At 46.0% G+C, this 20,502-nt stretch overlaps 2 protein-coding genes across 2 annotated transcripts in view; one reads left to right on the top strand and one right to left on the bottom strand.

The window, feature by feature from the left end:
* The window catches only part of LOC135511527 (lipoma-preferred partner homolog), a 458,670-nt gene that overhangs the window by 420,688 nt on the left and 17,480 nt on the right, over positions 1–20,502 (bottom strand). The window lies entirely within an intron of this gene.
* Positions 11,089–13,747, top strand: LOC135511524 (variable charge X-linked protein 3B-like). Its single transcript, XM_064933015.1, has 3 exons — positions 11,089–11,124; positions 12,944–13,315; positions 13,484–13,747. Exons 1-3 carry the CDS (start codon positions 11,089–11,091, stop codon positions 13,745–13,747), a joined length of 672 nt encoding a protein of 223 aa, XP_064789087.1.

Here is a 20,502-nt window from a genome sequence, read left to right as displayed (position 1 = left end):
GAGAGACAGACCACACAGAGAGAGAGAGAGAGAGAGAGAGACAGACAGAGAGACAGACAGAGAGACAGACAGACCACACACACAGAGAGAGAGACAGACAGACCACACACACAGAGAGAGAGAGAGAGAGAGACAGACAGAGACAGACCACACACACAGAGAGACAGACAGACAGACCACACAGAGAGAGAGAGAGAGAGAGAGAGAGACACAGACAGACAGACAGACCACACACACAGAGAGAGAGATAGACAGACCACACACAGAGAGAGAGAGAGAGAGAGAGAGAGAGAGACAGACAGACCACACACAGAGAGAGAGAGACAGACAGACCACACACACACAGAGAGAGACAGACAGACCACACACACACACAGAGAGAGAGAGAGACAGACCACACAGAGAGAGAGAGAGAGAGAGAGAGAGAGAGAGAGAGACAGACCACACACACACACAGAGAGAGAGAGACAGACAGACAGACCACACACACAGAGAGAGAGAGACAGAGACAGACAGACAGACAGAGACAGACAGACCATACACACAGAGAGAGATAGACAGACCACACACACAGAGAGAGAGAGAGAGAAAGAGAGAGACAGACAGAGACAGACCACACACACAGAGAGACAGACAGACAGACCCCACACAGAGAGAGAGAGAAAGACACAGACAGACAGACCACACACACAGAGAGAGAGATAGACAGACCACACAGAGAGAGAGAGAGAGAGAGACAGAGAGAGAGACAGACAGACCACACACACAGAGAGAGAGACAGACAGACCACACACACACAGAGAGAGACAGACAGACCACACACACACAGAGAGAGAGAGACAGACAGACAGACCACACACACACACACAGAGAGAGAGACAGACAGAGACAGACCACACACACAGAGAGAGAGACAGACAGAGACAGACCACACACACAGAGAGAGAGAGACAGACAGAGACAGACCACACACACACAGAGAGAGACAGACAGACCACACACACAGAGAGAGAGAGACAGACAGACCACACACACAGAGAGAGAGACAGACAGACCACACACACAGAGAGAGAGAGACAGACAGAGACAGACCACACACACAGAGAGAGAGAGACAGACAGACCACACACACACAGAGGGAGAGAGAGACAGACAGACAGACCACACACACAGAGAGAGAGAGAGACAGACAGACAGACCACACACACAGAGAGAGAGAGAGAGACAGACAGAGACAGACCACACACACAGAGAGAGAGAGAGAGACAGACAGACCACACACACAGAGAGAGAGAGAGACAGACAGAGACAGACCACACACACAGAGACAGAGAAGAGGAGGACATGAAGAGTCCTCCATGCAGAGCTCCTCTAGAGCAGTGAATATTTTTTTGCCCCACTGTATATATATATATATATATATTTATTTTTTCTCTAAGTATACCTATTTCATCCTTTTCCACTTCATAATGAAGTTGGAGAGCCAAACCCCTTTCAACCTTTTCCTGTTCATAATGAAATTGGGGAGTCAAACCAGTCCTAAGTTAAAAGGCAATGTAACAATGGATGTACAATTACTCATGAATGGAGTAATGGCGGAGCTGAGGAGGATGAGTCTCTTACCGGTTCCTGCTCGACGTTGCTTTTTTTAATGGCTATTTTTTCAATAATTATAACTTAGTCTGCTCTGAATATTCATGTAATAATTTCCAACAAAACACTTCTGGTTCGTGAATCTCTCGCTCTGCCTCCCAGATCTGGAAAAATCAACATTCACTGCCTTTGTTCCCCACACAGCGGCGTTACCTGTTGCTCTCGGCTGACATGACCTAAGGGCAACACCGGCCACGAAGAAGAGAAAGGACAGGGAAGACGCCAAGCTAGGCTGAGAAGACGGGCTACACGGCCTCCTCTTCCTGATGGTCTAATCGCGGGAACAGAAACTTTACGAAGTCAGAGGAAGACTTCAATCGCAGAGGGACCAAACCCCACTTCAATCGCAGAGGGACCAAACCCCACTTCAATCGCAGAGGGACCAAACCCCACTTCAATCGCAGAGGGACCAAACCCCACTTCAATCGCAGAGGGACCAAACCCCACTTCAATCGCAGAGGGACCAAACCCCACTTCAATCGCAGAGGGACCAAACCCCACTTCAATCGCAGAGGGACCAAACCCCACTTCAATCGCAGAGGGACCAAACCCCACTTCAATCGCAGAGGGACCAAACCCCACTTCAATCGCAGAGGGACCAAACCCCACTTCAATCGCAGAGGGACCAAACCCCACTTCAATCGCAGAGGGAACAAACCCCACTTCAATCGCAGAGGGACCAAACCCCACTTCAATCGCAGAGGGACCAAACCCCACTTCAATCGCAGAGGGACCAAACCCCACTTCAATCGCAGAGGGAACAAACCCCACTTCAATCGCAGAGGGACCAAACCCCACTATATGCCAACATAATTCACCTGTTATTATCATCATCATCATTACAGCTGTGTTCAAGCAAACACCACGCCATCACTCAGCGAACTGTACAAGAATCCTCTCACCCGGAAGTAGAGTTTATTGTTGGGGAGGGGGTTGACTTTAACCAAGCCCGTCGAAAATATTACCAATATGTATTCTGCCTCACAACAGGATCCAGCGTGCTTAACCATGTACACACAAACATCTGTGACGCATACACAGCCAATCCCCCGCCCCCAATTCAGCCAATCAGATCATGTCTCTCTGTTCTTACTCCCCGCCTACAAGCAGCAAACTCAATGAGGGAGCCACCAACACAGAACAGTGAGGCGCTGGACCGAGGAGGCAGACTCCATGCTGCAGGACTGTTTTGACAATACTGATTCAAATATGTTCAAAAGATGAATCCACCCAGGGCTCATCCATCCACATTGAGGAAAAGAAACATCCGGACATACTTCAACCAAAAACCCTGGGTGAACGGAGATATCCGTGCAATGCTAAGAGCCTGTACTGCAGCATTCAATGCAGAACGAACCGGTGGCGTGCCACGCGTACGGGACAAGCAGGTACCATACAGCCTCACACTTGAATTGATGTTCGACAACTCAGACTCACATCGCATGTGGCAAAGACTACAGTCTATCACAGACAACAAGGGCAAATCCAGCTGGTGTGGTGCCAACCCAAAGCCTCCCGCTATGCTCACCCAGGTCATCATGAAAGTGCTTGAAGAGGTTGGTTATGACCCAGGTCATCATGAAAGTGCTGGAAGAGGTTGGTTATGACCCACATCAAGGTCACAATGCCAGGTTCACTGGACCCACTCCAATCACCTACTGCTCCAACAGATCCACGGAAGATACCATTTCCATCACTATTCACACGGACGTAACACACATGGACAAGAGCATCACCTGCTGTCATCTGCATCCACATCACCAAGGACTTGACATGGACCAACAACGCCCCCACATCAAGAGGGCGCAACAGCGTCTCTACTTCCTAAGGCGTCTGGAGAGAAATGAATTAGCACGCCGTCCAGGGTCCTCTCCAAAATACTACCGCTGCACCAGCGACAGCGTTGCATCATGGGCCTGGTACTGGAAACTGCTCTGTCCGCGAACCACAAGGCCCTCCAGCAGGGGGTGAAGATGGCCCTGTACATTACCGGGACTGTGCTCCCTCCCATCCAGTAGGGGGTGAAGATGGCCCTGTACATTACCAGGACCGTGCTCCCTCCCATCCAGTAGGGGGTGAAGATGGCCCTGTACATTACCGGGACCGTGCTCCCTCCCATCCAGTAGGGGGTGAAGATGGCCCTGTACATTACCGGGACCGTGCTCCCTCCCATCCAGTAGGGGGTGAAGATGGCCCTGTACATTACCAGGACCGTGCTCCCTCCCATCCAGTAGGGGGTGAAGATGGCCCTGTACATTACCGGGACCATGCTCCCTCCCATCCAGTAGGGGGTGAAGATGGCCCTGTACATTACCGGGACCATGCTCCCTCCCATCCAGTAGGGGGTGAAGATGGCCCTGTACATTACCGGGACCGTGCTCCCTCCCATCCAGTAGGGGGTGAAGATGGCCCTGTACATTACCGGGACCGTGCTCCCTCCCATCCAGTAGGGGGTGAAGATGGCCCTGTACATTACCGGGACCGTGCTCCCTCCCATCCAGTAGGGGGTGATGATGGCCCTGTACATTACCGGGACCGTGCTCCCTCCCATCCAGTAGGTGGTGAAGATGGCCCTGTACATTACCAGGACAGTGCTCCCTCCCATCCAGTAGGGGGTGAAGATGGCCCTGTACATTACCGGGACCGTGCTCCCTCCCATCCAGTAGGGGGTGAAGATGGCCCTGTACATTACCGGGACCGTGCTCCCTCCCATCCAGCAGGGGGTGAAGATGGCCCTGTACATTACCGGGACCGTGCTCCCTCCCATCCAGTAGGTGGTGAAGATGGCCCTGTACATTACCGGGACCGTGCTCCCTCCCATCCAGTAGGTGGTGAAGATGGCCCTGTACATTACGGGACCGTGCTCCCTCCCATCCAGTAGGGGGTGAAGATGGCCCTGTACATTACCGGGACCGTGCTCCCTCCCATCCAGTAGGGGGTGAAGATGGCCCTGTACATTACCGGGACCGTGCTCCCTCCCATCCAGTAGGGGGTGAAGATGGCCCTGTACATTACCGGGACCGTGCTCCCTCCCATCCAGTAGGGGGTGAAGATGGCCCTGTACATTACCGGGACCGTGCTCCCTCCCATCCAGTAGGGGGTGAAGATGGCCCTGTACATTACCGGGACCGTGCTCCCTCCCATCCAGTAGGGGGTGAAGATGGCCCTGTACATTACCGGGACCGTGCTCCCTCCCATCCAGTAGGGGGTGAAGATGGCCCTGTACATTACCGGGACCATGCTCCCTCCGATCCAGTAGGGGGTGAAGATGGCCCTGTACATTACCGGGACCGTGCTCCCTCCCATCCAGTAGGGGGTGAAGATGGCCCTGTACATTACCAGGACCGTGCTCCCTCCCATCCAGTAGGGGGTGAAGATGGCCCTGTACATTACCGGGACCGTGCTCCCTCCCATCCAGTAGGGGGTGAAGATGGCCCTGTACATTACCGGGACCGTGCTCCCTCCCATCCAGTAGGGGGTGAAGATGGCCCTGTACATTACCGGGACCGTGCTCCCTCCCATCCAGTAGGGGGTGAAGATGGCCCTGTACATTACCGGGACCGTGCTCCCTCCCATCCAGTAGGGGGTGAAGATGGCCCTGTACATTACCGGGACCGTGCTCCCTCCCATCCAGTAGGGGGTGAAGATGGCCCTGTACATTACCGGGACCGTGCTCCCTCCCATCCAGTAGGGGGTGAAGATGGCCCTGTACATTACCGGGACCGTGCTCCCTCCCATCCAGTAGGGGGTGTCGTGACGCCGGAAGCAAAATGGAGGTGTAACTCAATATAAGAAACGTGCTAACCTTTTAAACACTGTGTACATTCATGCTACACACACAATCATCACAACCACCAGACTGCTATTATCTTGCTCAGTTCATACACTGCCCCCCCCCCCATCCACAATACACACAAATATTGGACTATAAATTCTACCTTCCTGTACTATACTGTTTATTCTATTACACAGACATTTACTTTGTTCATATTGTTCTGTTTTTATTATTTGTTGTTCTTGCATTGTCCACAAGGAACCTGCATGTGAGCATTTTGTTGGGCGATGTATACCATGAGCATCCCGTACATACGACTAATTTAACATTTAACAAAAAACTTGCAACTTGAAACTGAAACTCTGCTAGAAATGGTCATTCACATTATCTTTACAACCCAAAACACTTTGCTCCTGTAGTTAAAACCCTGATGAATCTCCTCCTGTAGTTAAAACCCTGATGAATCTCCTCCTGTAGTTAAAACCCTGATGATGAATCTCCTCCTGTAGTTAAAACCCTGATGAATCTCCTCCTGTAGTTAAAACCCTGATGAATCTCCTCCAGTAGTTAAAACCCTGATGAATCTCCTCCTGTAGTTAAAACCCTGATGAATCTCCTCCTGTAGTTAAAACCCTGATGAATCTCCTGTAGTTAAAACCCTGATGAATCTCCTCCTGTAGTTAAAACCCTGATGAATCTCCTCCTGTAGTTAAAACCCTGATGAATCTCCTCCTGTAGTTAAAACCCTGATGAATCTCCTCCTGTAGTTAAAACCCTGATGAATCTCCTCCTGTAGTTAAAACCCTGATGAATCTCCTGTAGTTAAAACCCTGATGAATCTCCTCCTGTAGTTAAAACCCTGATGAATCTCCTCCTGTAGTTAAAACCCTGATGATGAATCTCCTCCTGTAGTTAAAACCCTGATGAATCTCCTCCTGTAGTTAAAACCCTGATGATGAATCTCCTCCTGTAGTTAAAACCCTGATGAATCTCCTCCTGTAGTTAAAACCCTGATGAATCTCCTGTAGTTAAAACCCTGATGAATCTCCTGTAGTTAAAACCCTGATGAATCTCCTCCTGTAGTTAAAACCCTGATGATGAGTCTCCTCCTGTAGTTAAAACCCTGATGATGAATCTCCTCCTGTAGTTAAAACCCTGATGAATCTCCTCCTGTAGTTAAAACCCTGATGAATCTCCTCCTGTAGTTAAAACCCTGATGAATCTCCTCCTGTAGTTAAAACCCCGATGAATCTCCTCCTGTAGTTAAAACCCTGATGAATCTCCTCCTGTAGTTAAAACCCTGATGAATCTCCTCCTGTAGTTAAAACCCTGATGAATCTCCTCCTGTAGTTAAAACCCTGATGGATCTCCTCCTGTAGTTAAAACCCTGATGAATCTCCTGTAGTTAAAACCCTGATGAATCTCCTGTAGTTAAAACCCTGATGAATCTCCTCCTGTAGTTAAAACCCTGATGATGAATCTCCTCCTGTAGTTAAAACCCTGATAATGAATCTCCTCCTGTAGTTAAAACCCTGATGAATCTCCTGTAGTTAAAACCCTGATGAATCTCCTCCTGTAGTTAAAACCCTGATGAATCTCCTCCTGTAGTTAAAACCCTGATGAATCTCCTGTAGTTAAAACCCTGATGAATCTCCTGTAGTTAAAACCCTGATGATGAATCTCCTCCTGTAGTTAAAACCCTGATGAATCTCCTCCTGTAGTTAAAACCCTGATGAATCTCCTCCTGTAGTTAAAACCCTGATGAATCTCCTGTAGTTAAAACCCTGATGAATCTCCTCCTGTAGTTAAAACCCTGATGAATCTCCTCCTGTAGTTAAAACCCTGATGAATCTCCTCCTGTAGTTAAAACCCTCATGAATCTCCTCCTGTAGTTAAAACCCTGATGAATCTCCTCCTGTAGTTAAAACCCTGATGAATCTCCTCCTGTAGTTAAAACCCTGATGATGAATCTCCTCCAGTAGTTAAAACCCTGATGATGAATCTCCTCCTGTAGTTAAAACCCTGATGAATCTCCTCCTGTAGTTAAAACCCTGATGAATCTCCTGTAGTTAAAACCCTGATGAATCTCCTCCTGTAGTTAAAACCCTGATGAATCTCCTCCTGTAGTTAAAACCCTGATGAATCTCCTCCTGTAGTTAAAACCCTGATGAATCTCCTCCTGTAGTTAAAACCCTGATAATGAATCTCCTCCTGTAGTTAAAACCCTGATGAATCTCCTGTAGTTAAAACCCTGATGATGAATCTCCTATAGTTAAAACCCTGATGGATCTCCTCCTGTAGTTAAAACCCTGATGAATCTCCTCCTGTAGTTAAAACCCTGATGAATCTCCTCCTGTAGTTAAAACCCTGATGAATCTCCTCCAGTAGTTAAAACCCTGATAAATCCCCTCCTGTAGTTAAAACCCTGATGAATCTCCTCCTGTAGTTAAAACCCTGATGAATCTCCTCCAGTAGTTAAAACCCTGATGAATCTCCTCCTGTAGTTAAAACCCTGATGAATCTCCTCCAGTAGTTAAAACCCTGATGAATCTCCTCCTGTAGTTAAAACCCTGATGAATCTCCTCCTGTAGTTAAAACCCTGATGATGAATCTCCTCCAGTAGTTAAAACCCTGATGAATCTCCCCCTGTAGTTAAAACCCTGATGAATCTCCTCCTGTAGTTAAAACCCTGATGAATCTCCTCCAGTAGTTAAAACCCTGATGAATCTCCTCCTGTAGTTAAAACCCTGATGAATCTCCTCCTGTAGTTAAAACCCTGATGAATCTCCTCCTGTAGTTAAAACCCTGATGAATCTCCTCCTGTAGTTAAAACCCTGATGAATCTCCTCCAGTAGTTAAAACCCTGATGAATCTCCTCCTGTAGTTAAAACCCTGATGAATCTCCTCCTGTAGTTAAAACCCTGATGAATCTCCTCCTGTAGTTAAAACCCTGATGAATCTCCTCCAGTAGTTAAAACCCTGATGAATCTCCTCCAGTAGTTAAAACCCTGATGAATCTCCTCCTGTAGTTAAAACCCTGATGAATCTCCTCCTGTAGTTAAAACCCTGATGAATCTCCTCCTGTAGTTAAAACCCTGATGAATCTCCTCCTGTAGTTAAAACCCTGATGAATCTCCTCCAGTAGTTAAAACCCTGATGAATCTCCTCCTGTAGTTAAAACCCTGATGAATCCCCTCCAGTAGTTAAAACCCTGATAATGAATCTCCTCCAGTAGTTAAAACCCTGATGAATCCCCTCCAGTAGTTAAAACCCTGATGATGAATCTCCTCCAGTAGTTAAAACCCTGATGATGAATCTCCTCCTGTAGTTAAAACCCTGATGAATCCCCTCCTGTAGTTAAAACCCTGTGATGAATCTCCCCAGCCCACTTTCCTCCTTCATTGTGCAGTGTAATAAAGGCCACACTTATCACTGGTTTTATAAAGAGGCTTTAAAATCATTTCCTTCTATTAGAGACTTTCATAAGAAAATGTCAACAGTTTGAATATGCAGCCAACTTGTAAATTCAGCATATCTTTCATTCTGGAATGTTGGTTTGTAGCCTCTGTCTAGGCTTTCTACGCTAAGATTTGATCTTTGACCCAAAATGTTGTTTCAGTCCGATCCCTTCTTATTGTTTAACCTGTTATCATGATTAAAATAACCAATAAGTAGGGATCTGATAGAAACAACAGTTTTGATAACCAGGCAAGTTGTGAACTGCAGCACATGTTTCATTCCGAAATGTTGGCTTGTCCATGATCTTACTGTTAACCAATAATCACATATCATTTATTAATGTTGGCTTGTCCATGATCTTACTGTTAACCAATAATCACATATCATTTATTAATGTTGGCTTGTCCATGATCTTACTGTTAACCAATAATCACATATCATTTATTAATGTTGGCTTGTCCATGATCTTACTGTTAACCAATAATCACATATCATTTATTAATGTTGGCTTGTCCATGATCTTACTGTTAACCAATAATCACATATCATTTATTAATGTTGGCTTGTCCATGATCTTACTGTTAACCAATAATCACATATCATTTATTAATGTTGGCTTGTCCATGATCTTACTGTTAACCAATAATCACATATCATTTATTAATGTTGGCTTGTCCATGATCTTACTGTTAACCAATAATCATTTATTAATGTTGGCTTGTCCATGATCTTACTGTTAACCAATAATAATTTATTAATGTTGGCTTGTCCATGATCTTACTGTTAACCAATAATCATTTATTAATGTTGGCTTGTCCATGATCTTACTGTTAACCAATAATCACATATCATTTATTAATGTTGGCTTGTCCATGATCTTACTGTAAACCAATAATCACATATCATTTATTAATGTTGGCTTGTCCATGATCTTACTGTTAACCAATAATCACATATCATTTATTAATGTTGGATTGTCCATGATCTTACTGTTAACCAATAATCATTTATTAATGTTGGATTGTCCATGATCTTACTGTTAACCAATAATCACATATCATTTATTAATGTTGGCTTGTCCATGATCTTACTGTTAACCAATAATCACATATCATTTATTAATGTTGGCTTGTCCATGATCTCACCGTTAACCAATAATCACATATCATTTATTAATGGTGGCTTGTCCATGATCTCACTGTAGCCTAGTGGTTAGAGCGTTGGACTAGTAACAGAAAGGTTGTAAGTTCAAATCCCCGAGCTGACAAGGTACAAATCTGTCGCTCTGCCCCTGAACAGGCAGTTAACCCACTGTTCCTAGGCCGTCATTGAAAATAAGAATTTGTTCTTAACTGACTTGCCTAGTAAAATAAAGGTAAAATAAAAAATAAAAAAATTAATGGTGGCTTGTCCATGATCTCACCGTTGACCATCATTGGTTCAGAAGAATAACAACAGACATTTCAAGAGTGGATAGAGAGAGGATTTGTTCCATATGGCACCCTACTTAGTGCACTACCTCTGACCAGGGCTGGCACTCTATTCCCTAATTTAGTGCACTACTTTTGACCGTGGACCCATAGGGGAATAGGGTGAGGGTGTCATTTGGGATGCACACAGACACTTGGTGACAAGAGAGCATTAGTGAAGTATAAGCTATATTAAACGATTTGAAGCTATATAAAAAAAATATATAAAAAAAAACGGACTCCTCTCTTTTAACCTCCTGCCGTGGCTTCTCACACACATTTCACATGATCTTCTACATATTATTGTAGGACTAATCGTTGTTTCTTCATATGAAAAAATAACTCAATGCCTTCCCTCCCGACCGTGATCGGCTTTAGCTCCTAAAGAATAAAACCCTTTAAAAAAAAAAGCACACCAATATATCACGCTCTCTCTACTCTTACTCGGATAAATATTCAGATAAACCCTGCTTCTGGTAAGGTCACAGTCCTCAATTGTATAACTGTCAATGTTGTTTTGTTGTTGCCACATTGACCACTTAAAAGCATAAGTTGACGCACATCCAACCGACCTCACAACAGCAGGCGGCGTGTGGGCGGAGCTGTGGGCAGAGCTGTGGGCGGAGCTGTGGGCGGAGCTGTGAACAGAGAGCCCCATGGTGGCGGTGGGGTTATGGGCAGGCATAAGCTACGGACACCAAACACAATTGTATTTTATCGATGGCAATTTGAATGCACAGAGATATCCGTGACGAGATCCTGAAGTCCGTTGCGAGGACCATTTATTTAAAGTATCTGTGACCAACAGATGCATATCTGTATTCCCAGTCATGTGAAATCCAAAGATTAAGGCCTAATTCATTTATTTAAAATATTCTGATTTCCTCATATGAACTGAAACTCAGTCAAATCTTTGAAATTGTTGCATGTTGCGTTTTTATTTGTTTGTTTATTTATTTGTTTAGTATATATAAATAATGACAACATAATAACTAAATCATTGACAACACAGTAGGGCTTTCCCATTTGCATTTGCATTTAAGTCATTTGGCAGACGCTCTTATCCAGAGCGACTTACAAATTGGTGAATTCACCTTATGACATCCAGTGGAACAGCCACTTTCCCCTCTGACCCCTGTAGACTGTGTTAGCAGTAGGGCTTTCCCCTCTGACCCCTCTAGACTGTGTTAGCAGTAGGGCTTTCCCCTCTGACCCCTCTAGACTGTGTTAGCAGTAGGGCTTTCCCCTCTGACCCGTGTAGACTGTGGTAGCAGTAGGGCTTTCCCCTCTGACCCGTGTAGACTGTGGTAGCAGTAGGGCTTTCCCCTCTGACCCGTGTAGACTGTGGTAGCAGTAGGGCTTTCCCCTCTGACCCATGTAGACTGTGTTAGCAGTAGGGCTTTCGCCTCTGACCCATGCAGACTGTGTTAGCAGTAGGGCTTTCCCCTCTGACCCCTCTAGACTGTGTTAGCAGTAGGGCTTTCCCCTCTGACCCCTCTAGACTGTGTTAGCAGTAGGGCTTTCCCCTCTGACCCCGCTAGACTGTGTTAGCAGTAGGGCTTTCCCCTCTGACCCCTCTACACTGTGTTAGCAGTAGGGCTTTCCCCTCTGATCCATGTAGACTGTGTTAGCAGTAGGGCTTTCCCCTCTGATCCATGTAGACTGTGTTAGCAGTAGGGCTTTCCCCTCTGATCCATGTAGACTGTGTTAGCAGTAGGGCTTTCCCCTCTGACCCATGCAGACTGTGTTAGCAGTAGGGCTTTCCCCTCTGACCCATGTAGACTGTGTTAGCAGTAGGGCTTTCCCCTCTGACCCATGTAGACTGTGTTAGCAGTAGGGCTTTCCACTCTGACCCCTGTAGACTGTGTTAGCAGTAGGGCTTTCCCCTCTGACCCATGTAGACTGTGTTAGCAGTAGGGCTTTCCACTCTGACCCCTGTAGACTGTGTTAGCAGTAGGGCATCATCATGCATTGACAGGTCAATATTGACTTTGTGTTTTAAACAAAGAAAACATCTCTATTGAGCCAACGTGCATGGGGCTAAGCTGACTAGGGCCTGGCATCTGTCATCGTGTGTGTCAGAGCCAGGGCACTAGTCCTATTTCTTCCTGAGTGAATCTGCTTCCCAAATGGCACCCTATTCCCTATATAGTAGAGCAGAGCACCCCTGTGGGCCCTGGTCAACAGTAGTGCACTATATAGGGAATAGGCTGCCATTTGGGAAGCAGATTCAGTGCCATTAGTGTGGAGCTAGCATCTCGCTAATCCCAGAGGAATCAGTGAGTGTGTGAACTCTGACCCAGCAGCACTAAGAGGTCAGGGTTAATGCTACTTGTTGGCACTATACCGTCTTTTTAGAGGATACAATGATAGTCTTCATTATTTTATTTTTTTTTGGGGGGGGAATTTTCAGGTAGAAGAACCAATCTCTTCTTAGACCGACGGCGATGAACCAATCTCTTCTTAGACCGACGGCGATGAACCAATCTCTTCCGTGACCGACGGCGATGAACCAATCTCTTCCTAGACCGACGGCGATGAACCAATCTCTTCCTAGACCGCCGGCGATGAACCAATCTCTTCTTAGACCGCCGGCGATGAACCAATCTCTCCCGAGACCGCCGGCGATGAACCAATCTCTCCCGAGACCGCCGGCGATGAACCAATCTCTCCCGAGACCGCCGGCGATGAACCAATCTCTCCCGAGACCGCCGGCGATGAACCAATCTCTCCCGAGACCGCCAGCGAAAAACCAATCTCTTCCGAGACCGACGGCGATGAACCAATCTCTTCCGAGACCGACGGCGATGAACCAATCTCTCCCGAGACCGACGGCGATGAACCAATCTCTTACGAGACCGACGGCGATGAACCAATCTCTCCCGAGACCGACGGCGATGAACCAATCTCTCCCGAGACCGACGGCGATGAACCAATCTCTTCCGAGACCGACAGCGATGTACCAATCTCTTCCGAGACCGACAGCGATGAACCAATCTCTTCCTAGACCGACGGCGATGAACCAATCTCTTCTTAGACCGACGGCGATGAACCAATCTCTTCTTAGACCGACGGCGATGAACCAATCTCTTCTTAGACCGACGGCGATGAACCAATCTCTTCTTAGACCGACAGCGATGAACCAATCTCTCCCGAGACCGACAGCGATGAACCAATCTCTCCCGAGACCGACAGCGATGAACCAATCTCTCCCGAGACCGACAGCGATGAACCAATCTCTCCCGAGACCGACAGCGATGAACCAATCTCTCCCGAGACCGACAGCGATGAACCAATCTCTTACGAGACCGACGGCGATGAACCAATCTCTTCCGAGACCGACGGCGATGAACCAATCTCTTCTGAGACCGACGGTAAAGCACCAAATTAAAACAGGCCGGTGTTTTCACTACACTACTCTCTAATCTATCTGCTCCCTCAAAGTCTGAACGGCAAAAACCTGCTTAAAATTACTTCTAAATGAAGTCTAACACAGAAATCATGATTTAGACAAGTCAAACTAGAAGGCAATCAAACCCTTAATACAACGATTATACTTATTTAAAGGAAAGCAGATAATCTCGTCCTCCTTGGATTTAGTCTCCTTAAAGAGGATCCTTTGACTAATTGCTCTTGTTAATCAAGCTTTAGGTTTAATTGTTGACAAGAGATCCACTTGGATGACTTAAGAGTGTAAAAAAACAAATCTCTCCCCAATCTATGGGCTGCTAGGATAGATAACATCTTGAAATGAAGTGAGAGCTGATTAAAAAGGCATCCTAAGATTTCTTGTTTGTGTCCCAAAATGGCACCCCGTTCCCTATAGATGACCTGGAGCCCCTTGTGAACAGTATTGCACTTCCTAGAGAATTGGATGTTATTTGGGATACCTAGGGGGTTTCGGGGTTCACTGATAGACAGACTACTGCATGTGATAATGTGTTTGAGAGAGCATCTAGTGTTTCATTAACTGTAGTCCTTTCGAGAGGAATACAAGGGCTTTATAATTCTCCTTCATAGTTTGGAGGAACCGTGGAAAAGTACTACTGTGGTTGTTGAACTTGAGATGTGTGGGACTGTAGACTCTGCTAAAAACAAAAGGGGGAACAGAAGACAATGTTTCATATTTTAAAACATGGCAGTAGGACTGTATTACAATGTGGAAGTACAGTGAGATTGGCCATAGTCATTTAGTCCTCTATAAAATCTATATCAATCATCTTGGCTTTTAGAAATATTTATAATAGAAATAATCTTTTTTTTTTCTTTTTTTTTCAATTAAAAAAATAAATAGAATTTATCAAAAGTACCAGTGGCTGGGTTAACTATTGTGTATGTTTACTGTGTTTATGCTTACTGTACTTATGCTTACTGCATTTGTGTTTACTGTATTTATGTTTACTGCGTTTATGCTTACTGTATTTATGCTTACTGTGTTTATGCTTACTGTATTTATGCTTACTGTATTTATGCTTACTGTATTTATGCTTACTGTATTTATGCTTACTGTGTTTATGCTTACTGTATTTATGCTTACTGTATTTATGCTTACTGTGTTTATGCTTACTGCGTTTGTGCTTACTGCGTTTGTTTACTGCGTTTGTTTACAAAAGTCAATGATTATGTTGATACTTGATAGAAAATCTGGTTTACAATATTAAATAAGACAATGTTGTGTTTATTTACCAAAATACATATGGGGTCATGGCATTAACATAATTGACTTTTATATGTTTGTTATTAATACAGTATAGAAGTTGTGCCTTGATTCAAGGTTCAGCAGTACAAACTGTTATAGCAGTCGATCGAGCCAAAAAGACACCAAGCTAGAGACTGACTGGTACGGCAACAGGATGGCTGGAGCCCCCAGACAGAGAGAGAGCTGGGAAGAGAATATGCAGCAGAGCTCGACTGAGTCCCAAATACCACCCTATCAACCTGGGCCCAGGTCCAAACTAGTGCACTAAGTAGGATATAGGGTGCCATTTGGGATTAAAACCCTTGTGTAACGTCAAGCTAAAAAAAAAAAAAAAAAAGAAATAGGTAATCAGATTATCAACACCGTGCGATCATTAAAGTCAGTAGCATCCTCCCTTAAAGCTATCTTTAATCCTGTTAGGATTTCACCTATTCCTGCTACTGTGGGCCCAGCTTGTATTAAAATAAATGTGTCTCAGTGTATAAACTGACAGAGTGAGCGAACGACAGAGCGAGAGAGAGAGAGAGAGAGAGAGTGAGAGAGCGACAGAGAGACATAGCCAGTGTAGAAGTGCTCAGAGGATGCTAACTATTCTCTAAAATAGTACACAACTTTTGAGCAGGACACATTTGGATCCTACGATATCAAAAAGACATCCTCAAATGGCAGGAAACAGGAAAACAGGAAATGTTTGTAGTTAAGAGGTAGAGCAGGCAGTGGTCAGACTCAAGGGTGTGTTAGGACAACACAGACCATCTGCCGACACATAGAGAAGGTCAACAAGACGTACACTACCAGTCAACAGTTTAGGCACACCTACTCATTCAAGGGTTTTTCTTTATTTTTACAAGTTTCTATACTGTAGAATAATAGGGAAGACATCAAAACTATGAAATAACACATATGGAGTCATGTAGTAACCCAAAACAACGTGTTAAACAAATCATATTCTTCAAAGTAGCCACCCTTTGCCTTGATGACAGCTTTGTCATTCTCTCAACCAGCTTCATGAGGTAGTCGCCTGGAATGCATTTAAATTAACAGGTGTGCCTTGTTAAAAGTTCATTTGTGGAATTTCTTGCATTCTTAATGCGTTTGAGCAAATCAGTTGTGTTGTGACAAGGTAGGGGGGGGGGGTATACAGAACATGGCCCAATTTGGTAAAAGACCAAGTCCATTTTATGGCAAGAACAGCTCAAATAAGCAAAGAGAAACAGCAGTCCATCAGTTTCTTCAAGTGCAGTCGCAAACACCATCAAGAGCTATGATGAAACTGGCTCTCATGAGGACCGCCACAGGAAAGGAAGACCCAGAGTTGCCTCTGCTGCAGAGGATAAGTTCATTAGAGTTACCAGACTCAGAAATTGCAGCCCAAATAAATGCTTCACAGAGTTCAAGTAACAGACACATCTCAACATCAACTGTTCAGAGACTGTGTGAATGAGGCCTTCATGGTTGAATTGCTGCAAAGAAACCACTACTAAAAAGGACACCAATAAGAAGAAGAGACATGATTTGGTCAAGAAACACAAGCAATGGACATTAGACCGGTGGAAATCTGTCCTTTAGTCTGATGAGTCAATTTGAGTTCCAACCGCCGTGTCTTTGTGAGACGCAGAGTCGGTGAACTGATGTAGTATGTTGTCCTAGCAGCATACGACAACAGTAAAGTCATGGAGAGAAAACAGACTGGTGGAGCTGTAGAGAGAACGAGGTGACGGAGACAGACTGGTGGAGCTGTAGAGAGAACGAGGTGACGGAGACAGACTGGTGGAGCTGTAGAGAGAACGAGGTGACGGAGACAGACTGGTGGAGCTGTAGAGAGAACGAGGTGACGGAGACAGACTGGTGGAGCTGTAGAGAGAACGAGGTGACGGAGACAGACTGGTGGAGCTGTAGAGAGAACGAGGTGACGGAGACAGACAGACTGGTGGAGCTGTAGAGAGAACGAGGTGACGGAGACAGACAGACTGGTGGAGCTGTAGAGAGAACGAGGTGACGGAGACAGACAGACTGGTGGAGCTGTAGAGAGAACGAGGTGACGGAGACAGACAGACTGGTGGAGCTGTAGAGAGAACGAGGTGACGGAGACAGACTGGAGGAGCTGTAGAGAGAACGAGGTGACGGAGACAGACAGACTGGTGGAGCTGTAGAGAGAACGAGGTGACGGAGACAGACTGGTGGAGCTGTAGAGAGAGCGAGGTGACGGAGACAGACAGACTGGTGGAGCTGTAGAGAGAACGAGGTGACGGAGACAGACTGGAGGAGCTGTAGAGAGAGCGAGGTGACGGAGACAGACTGGAGGAGCTGTAGAGAGAACGAGGTGACGGAGACAGACTGGTGGAGCTGTAGAGAGAACGAGGTGACGGAGACAGACTGGTGGAGCTGTAGAGAGAACGAAGTGACGGAGACAGACTGGTGGAGCTGTAGAGAGAACGAGGTGACGGAAACAGACTGGTGGAGCTGTAGAGAGAACGAGGTGACGGAGACAGACAGACTGGTGGAGCTGTAGAGAGAACGAGGTGACGGAGACAGACAGACTGGTGGAGCTGTAGAGAGAACGAGGTGACGGAGACAGACAGACTGGTGGAGCTGTAGAGAGAACGAGGTGACGGAGACAGACTGGAGGAGCTGTAGAGAGAACAAGGTGACGGAGACAGACTGGTGGAGCTGTAGAGAGAACGAGGTGACGGAGACAGACTGGTGGAGCTGTAGAGAGAACGAGGTGACGGAGACAGACTGGTGGAGCTGTAGAGAGAGCGAGGTGACGGAGAAAGACAGACTGGTGGAGCTGTAGAGAGAACGAGGTGACAGAGACAGAGACTGGTGGAGCTGTAGAGAGAACGAGGTGACGGAGACAGACTGGTGGAGCTATAGAGAGAACGAGGTGACGGAGACAGACTGGTGGAGCTGTAGAGAGAACGAGGTGACGGAGACAGACTGGTGGAGCTGTAGAGAGAACGAGATGACGGGGACAGACTGGTGGAGCTGTAGAGAGAACGAGGTGACGGAGACAGACAGACTGGTGGAGCTGTAGAGAGAACGAGGTGACGGAGACAGACTGGTGGAGCTGTAGAGAGAACGAGGTGACGGGGACAGACTGGTGGAGCTGTAGAGAGAACGAGGTGACGGAGACAGACAGACTGGTGGAGCTGTAGAGAGAACGAGGTGACGGAGACAGACTGGTGGAGCTGTAGAGAGAACGAGGTGACGGAGACAGACTGGTGGAGCTGTAGAGAGAACGAGGTGACGGAGACAGACAGACTGGTGGAGCTGTAGAGAGAGCGACGAGGCCGTTGCCCCCTTTGGGTTTGAGAGAGTTTGCTTATTTTAGACCATTCCATTGGTCCTTAAATTAAAATGTCCAACGACCCGGGGCACACAAAACAAACTGCAACAATATCACATGTGCATCCTACCATGACAGAAATCAAAAAGGAGAGTATGAACTAATAATGATAAAATTAAGTCCCATATTCTGCATCCCTGTCTGTTTATGATGTTTCTGCACATAATAATGTGGACATTGTAATAAAGCGAATCACTGTTTTCTTGACGCCATTTTTTTGTTTGTTGCTACGACAACCAATAAACAATAAAAACCGAAGGGCAGGATCAACTAGGGAACGACGGTGTCAACACTCACATCCTGGGGTTGGCGGATGGACACAATTGAAAGATCTGGGACGAGGACATGGTGACATGTGAGCATGATCAAGTGGATAACATCTGAGGAGTTGTGCAGTGTATGCCCAGTATAAGGATGCCAAACGGATGTGGAACACAGGAACGCTTGTGTTGACGGCTGGAAAACAAATATTTTCTACTCTAGTAAACAGTGATCAAACATCAGGGAAACCTCTTAGGGTACATTTAAGGGTGTAAGAAAACAGGTTATTCTAAATTAAAATCATAACAAGAGGAAAATCCTGTTTTTCCAACAGATAACCTGCGGTCCTTCAGGTTTAGTTAAAACCTTCTCATGTGACCCTCCAGTAGTCTTCTAATAGGGCTGTATATCCCTAGTTTTCCTACCTCATCTCTGAATCCGACCTCTGGTGTGAAGCCTGAAGCTGTCATATTCATTTAAAGAAATATGGCATTGCCTCTCTACCATATCAAGACGATATCCTCCATGTCAATATTCATCATGAACGTTCTTTAAACACTAGGCTACTTGGCCCAACGTTCTTTAAACACTAGGCTACTTGGCCCAACGTTCTTAAACACTAGGCTACTTGGCCCAACGTTCTTAAACACTAGGCTACTTGGCCCAACGTTCTTAAACACTAGGCTACTTGGCCCAACGTTCTTAAACACTAGGCTACTTGGCCCAACGTTCTTAAACACTAGGCTACTTGTTTGAATCTGGTCTGGTCCAGTATCCAGACGACCCGTCCACAGAGCTCATCTCTTTCAGTAACGTATTAGGCCCGGCAGCGAAACGAAACGAGAGGCTGAACTAAAGATGTCGCAGAACGGCAGTATTTGAAGCACCACACCCTTCTGTCCAGTTTCCCTTGACGTTGCTACGACAATCAGGCTGATTCTAACCATCCCTGTAACTGTTTCTCCCGCGGAGAGATTGTTTTCTAAACTAAAACTCGTAAAGAACTTTTTTTATTTTTAAATTGTACCTTTATTTAACTAGGCAAGTCAGTTAAGAACAAATTCTTATTTTCAATGACGGCCTAGAAACAGTGGGTTAACTGCATGTTCAGGGGCAGAACGACAGTACCTTGTCAGCTCGGGGAGTTGAACTTGCAACCTTCCGGTTACTAGTCCTACGCTCTAACCACTAGGCTACCCTGCCGCCCTACCTGAGAAGCATCAGGCTCTCGGGTCTGATATGAGCTGCGGAACACCTGAGGAAGCACCACTCATCCCACTGGCAACGTCGTAGCCTTGACAACAGCATTTGTACACCCATATCCCCTTAGTTTCAATCAGTTATATTTTTCTCTTTAAAAAGGCCCGAGGCACTTTTTTCAGTCACATTCCTGAAGCACAAGAAACACACACACACAAATACACACACACACAAAAAAAAGGGTTTCCGAAGGACCTTCTGGAGAGTTACTGTCAAAATAATGTTTACATCCCTTCTTATTATGACACTGATGACAGGCACATGGGGCCCCAGAGCTCGTGCCCCCCTTGGGGTGTGTCCGGAACACCAGTGACAGACACACACACAGGTAGCACACACACTAATTACAGCTCTGAAGATGAACAAAAGATGGCAATATTTTTTGGCAGTTGTAAAATCCAAAACACTGAACGCAGTGAACACATAGCTCCAGACTCCCACATATTTCCCTCTAGTGAGTTGTAATGTCTAAGCTCTGATTTAGCAACATGGAGGACAGTAATATAGAGAGGACAGCAGACAGAGAGATACAGAGAGAGAGAGAGAGAGAGAGAGAGAGAGAGAGAGACACAGAGAG

This window comes from Oncorhynchus masou, chromosome 24 (assembly GCF_036934945.1).
Source record: "Oncorhynchus masou masou isolate Uvic2021 chromosome 24, UVic_Omas_1.1, whole genome shotgun sequence".
Classification (NCBI taxonomy): Eukaryota; Metazoa; Chordata; class Actinopteri; order Salmoniformes; family Salmonidae; genus Oncorhynchus; species Oncorhynchus masou.
The sequence above is the reverse complement of the archived record's forward strand: the minus strand, read 5'-3'. Positions and strand labels throughout refer to the sequence as shown.

Coding starts and splice junctions, on each gene's coding strand:
- LOC135511524 (XM_064933015.1), top strand. CDS start 11,089: ATGCACAGAGATATCCGTGACGAGATCCTGAAGTCC. Junction 11,125..12,943: donor GTGACGAGATCCTGAAGTCC/GTTGCGAGGACC, acceptor ATCTCTTCTTAG/ACCGCCGGCGATGAACCAAT. Junction 13,316..13,483: donor CTTCCGAGACCGACAGCGAT/GTACCAATCTCT, acceptor ATCTCTTCTTAG/ACCGACAGCGATGAACCAAT.